This window comes from Sinocyclocheilus anshuiensis, unplaced genomic scaffold, assembly GCF_001515605.1.
Source record: "Sinocyclocheilus anshuiensis isolate Anshui unplaced genomic scaffold, SAMN03320099.WGS_v1.1 scaffold517, whole genome shotgun sequence".
In the NCBI taxonomy this organism is placed as follows: domain Eukaryota; kingdom Metazoa; phylum Chordata; class Actinopteri; order Cypriniformes; family Cyprinidae; genus Sinocyclocheilus; species Sinocyclocheilus anshuiensis.
The window spans coordinates 140,304-144,829 of record NW_015536535.1 but is presented as its reverse complement, the minus strand read 5'-3'; the positions used below and the strand labels follow the sequence as shown (position 1 = coordinate 144,829).

General features: G+C 40.4%; 1 protein-coding gene across 1 annotated transcript in view; it reads left to right on the top strand.

The window, feature by feature from the left end:
• The first annotated feature begins 2,304 nt into the window (after positions 1 to 2,304).
• The window catches only part of bnc2 (basonuclin zinc finger protein 2), a 64,252-nt gene continuing 62,030 nt past the window's right edge, over positions 2,305 to 4,526 (top strand). The window contains exon 1 of the mRNA XM_016495023.1: positions 2,305 to 3,007. Coding sequence (XP_016350509.1) covers positions 2,906 to 3,007 — 102 coding nt within the window. The 5' untranslated portion in view covers positions 2,305 to 2,905. The remainder of the gene's footprint in view (positions 3,008 to 4,526) is intronic.

Here is a 4,526-nt window from a genome sequence, read left to right as displayed (position 1 = left end):
CCAGCTTTCCCTCAGCGGAGGCAAAGTTTATTATCAATGTCAAGTCATTTGCAAACAGACATTACATCCACTTTCCACCACTTCTTAGTTTCTTAAAAACCATATAAAGGTACCTTGAGGAAAAAAACACAGCTTTTATGACATCTGCAAAAATGTTATAGACCCAACACTAAAACAGACATGGGTCACCAAGAAAAAGTCAATGCCCTCTGTGCTGCCGCAGTGCCACAGCCCCAGGACTCCCGGCATGCTCTCTTCTTTTTTACTCTAATGAGTTGCAACACAGATAATGTGGCTGATGATCTTTCATTGATTTGGCTATCACTTGCTTGTCTGGTAATTGATCCGTAGCTGAGCCTCTAGTTAATTATATCAGCTTCGACATGGCCCTAGTCTGGGGGGAATTTGAAGTCTTGCAGAATAATAGTTTTAATAAAGGAGTCCATTACTGTGGCTCTCTGCTTTCCTTGACTGCTGCTGCCACTGACTGGATCTGAGCTTACCCTCACCCCCAAGAGAGAGAATGAGGACTGGACAAACTGTAAGAAAAGAATGGAGGTGGCAAACAAAAAAGGAAAGGGATATCGGCAGAGTCCTCTCAAACGTCTCACAAATAACAACTATTAATGGGGAGGTCAGAAGCTGAGCTGCTGGCTTGACTTGAAACACTCGGTAGCACTTGAAAAATCAAGAGGCCAGTACGTTCAAGAGAGAACTGAAGAGGGGGAGAGAAATTGAGATGGAGATGTGACCATAGAGACTAAAGAAAGAAACAGTTTCATTGGCATTAAGAGTTACTGATGATATAACTGGTAGAATCTAAGATTTTTTATTTTATTTTATCATTAAATTTTTTTTTAAGTCACGGTTACTACACATTATTGCTTGTGTTATTTTTAGAAACAAAAATTCATGGCATTTTAGAACTGAACAAGAAATAGTCTGTGAGGACAGATGAAATTGAGGGGACAAATGTCTGACAATGGGCTCTTAAGCATCTCCCACATTAGTGTCCATTTGCTTGTAAAGACATGCGGTCTTCGCTTCTTTGGTTACTGTGGAGGGTACTCTACACATGAAAGAGAGAGAGAGAGAGAAAGAGAGCGAGAGAGAGAAAGAGAGAGAGAGCGAAGAGGTGAGAAAATGAAATAAAACGGCATATTAAGTTCTCATTGCGGCTGCCACCATTTCTTGTGCCTTTTTTCATTCAATCTAAAAAAAAAGAAGAAGAAGACACTAGATTTGATCAGACAAAATGCTGAGCAGATTACTCAGGTAAAGGTTAGCCAGAGCTGTCATTAGTGCTGTACAGAGGCTTTTAACAGACAGTAACAGCTGTCTCTTTCAAATTGCCACAAAATTTCAAATGGCTTTCTACATACGAGAAGCCATTTAATGTAGTGAAAGGGAGAAAAGTTAATTCCATTTCTTTCTATCTCATAGAAGGGAGATCACGGTGACATCTTCCTCAGACACACTCGCATTGTCAAAGACTATAATTTTAACAGCTGACGTGAGGGGAAGTGCTGGAGGAAAAATGTACGAGTGGAAAAACACGCAATAATAACAAAAAATAGCTTCATTACACAACACATTTCTCATGTAAAATGTTTTGGCATGTACAATGAGGGAGAGATGCTGCCACTTATTGTAAGTGCATATGTTAGGGCTTTCTTTCTCTTCCCCACCTTTGTGAGACTGTCTGCTGCAGGGACCAATTTGGCAAAAATGGAGCCTCTATTAGCTTGAGCTGTTTAATACTAGAGGAGAAAAAAACAGACAAAGGAATCAGAGTTTGTAATAAAATCAAATGGTTATGTGCCCACCTTAAAATACCTGAATTAATGACACATTCAGATTTAATTCCACACGGTGTGAAAGTTGACATGAAGACATGCGTAAGCAATGAAATAGAAATACTTTACATTTTTTTATATAATAATTCACTTTTTTTGCAGGAAATTTTTAAACACTGTTTGCGTATTCACTATCTGTAAAGAGTAAGAACAAAATAAAGAAAAATAAAACGGCGCAATTGAAACGCTCAGAAACATCTTTTGGTTTAGCATTGAGGTTATTATAGAAGTTGGAGCTTGTCCAATTGTATTGACAAATGCATTATTTGCTTGGAATAGTTGTGTGGATGGGCCAGTTCTGCATGTGTGTGTGTGAGTGCATGTATTAGAGAGTGGCTCAATCCCACTGAGGTATGTATGTTTGTGTATATGTCCATGTATGTTTGGAGGACAGCCCATACACAGCCTGACTGACATTTTGGAAAAAAGTGTGTTTGGGGGTGGGGGGTAAGGACAAAAAAAGCTACTCCTCTCCTTCACCATCTCCTCCTTCATTTTCTGCCATCCCCCTTTTTTCTCTCCCTTCTTCACTTCACTTCAATTCACACACCCATCCCTCTCTTCCTCCCTCCTTACCGCCGACACTCCGCTCATCTTGCCCTCTACCACCACATGCCCCAGAGAAAATATGCATTGTGCAGCCCTGCTCCTGAATTAACTCAACACACTCCTCCTGCTACTGGCAGGCAAGACCCTCCACTTTCCCCCCTCTCTCAAGAGAAGATAGCAAAGAGAGAGAGAGAAAGAAAGAAAGAAAGAAAGAAAGAAAGAAAGAAAGGAAGAATAGGACAGAAGAGAAAAAAAGAACAGAACAGTCACCCTTTGCCTCTTTGAACCTCCACCTTAACGTACTTTTCTCTCCGGCTCCCCTGTCCACCCCCCTTCCCCCTCTTCTCTGCCGGCAGTCTGAGGAGACAGAGTTGGATGTGAGAGGCGGTGTGGTGTGGAGAGAACGAGATCGAGAGAGGGCACGCGAGTCCACGGCCAGAGCCAGCAGCAGGAGCAGCAGCAGCGGTGCAGGGGGAGGAGGAGGAGAAGGAGAAAGCTCCATGCAGTTCAGCACCAGACCGGCCAGCGCCGAGCCGGGCTTCATGGGGACATGGACACAGCAGAGCACTGACAGCAACCTCCTCTTCAGAATGTCCCAGCAGGTCAGTGGCATGCTGTCTCTCTGTGTAGCTGTTATACGTGTGTTAAAATAATGTATGCTTGTGCGTAAGCATGATTTTCATTTTTCTTTTTTCTTTTTTAGCGTATGTGTGAAAAAAATGGGTGGTGTAACATTTGCTACTTGTGTAAGCTATGTTTTGCCTTGCTTCTTTCAGTAGTTTAGAGGCTGATGCCCGTTGTGACAAATTTCAGCCTTCTTTGTAAAGTTTTTGGGTGTTGAAGAAAAATTAGCTTTTATAAATTGCATTAGTGAATATGCATCGGGTCAGTGTGGGAGGTTTTCATTTTGTTTTGGTGACCCTTGGTAGATCAGGCTGTGGCACACATCTAATTGACTTAATCTGCTTGTTGCTGGAGTCCTTAACACCATCATCCTCTAAAACAGATTCCGTAGCTGTGTTAAATCTACAGCTCTATAATGTTGTGTGTAGTTATTGTAAAGTTCCTGTGTTGAATGCTTTTATCAGGACAGAATGTTTATGGGAGGGGGATCGGGGTCTGTGGAGGGAGAGATGGTGAGCAGAACATTAATCATCATGGCTGGTTTCTCTGTGTCATGCACACGCTGACACGAGCGCAGGCCCCTGGACTCCCTTTGGCCGACAATGGGGGTCCATCCACATTTCTTTCCAGATTCCTCACGAACTACTTTTTTTTTTTTTTGCACTCGATCAGCTCTCTTTATTTGAGACATCAATATGCGTTTTTATTTAAACAGAACACCATAAAACGGATATGAAAAACCATTTTGATTTTATTTGATATTAAAAAAAGATTCAATCTTAATAATATATATTTTTTAAGTTTATAATTCACTAAATAATTATGTGTTAATTTTTATTGAAACGTTTTACTCTGCGCGGTCGTAGTTGACTTTGAATCGCAGAATCTGAGCGAGAATAAAGATTTGAATGGCACTGATCAGTCGCGCGCTGCGCTCTGCCGCGCATCGGAGCTCCAGCGCAGGTGGATTCAGTCCTGCGCTTAAATCCTTCACGAAAACACTATGAGCTTTAAAGGGTTCTTACACTTATGACAAGCTAACGGACATTCTGTATAGACCCTAAGCGTTTAGTAACAAATTCTCGAAATAATTTCTTCTGCATTCTTGTATTGTGACGCAGCTTTGAACATTTGTTAAAAACAGGGTGATTAAGTGTTTATACCGTTTATCCTTGACATAAAATATGAGTGTCATAAGTTAAATGCAGTTTATTTTAATTCGACTGTAAATCACTCAATAATCATTGAATATAATAATTTTATTAAAATAGTCTCGTATGTATTGAACATTGATGACAGCGTAGTGTGGCTGCTATCAATTATTTTGTCAGAACAATATTGTCTCAGCTCTTCAAATGCTGGTGTGCTGCTTAAATATCATACAGTAAATGATGTGCATGCAAACCTTTTTGAGTGAATGTCAAATAAGACTTCTAGAGAAATGTCAAAAAACAATACTCTTGTTCATAATTAAAAAAAAACAATAATAATAAATAA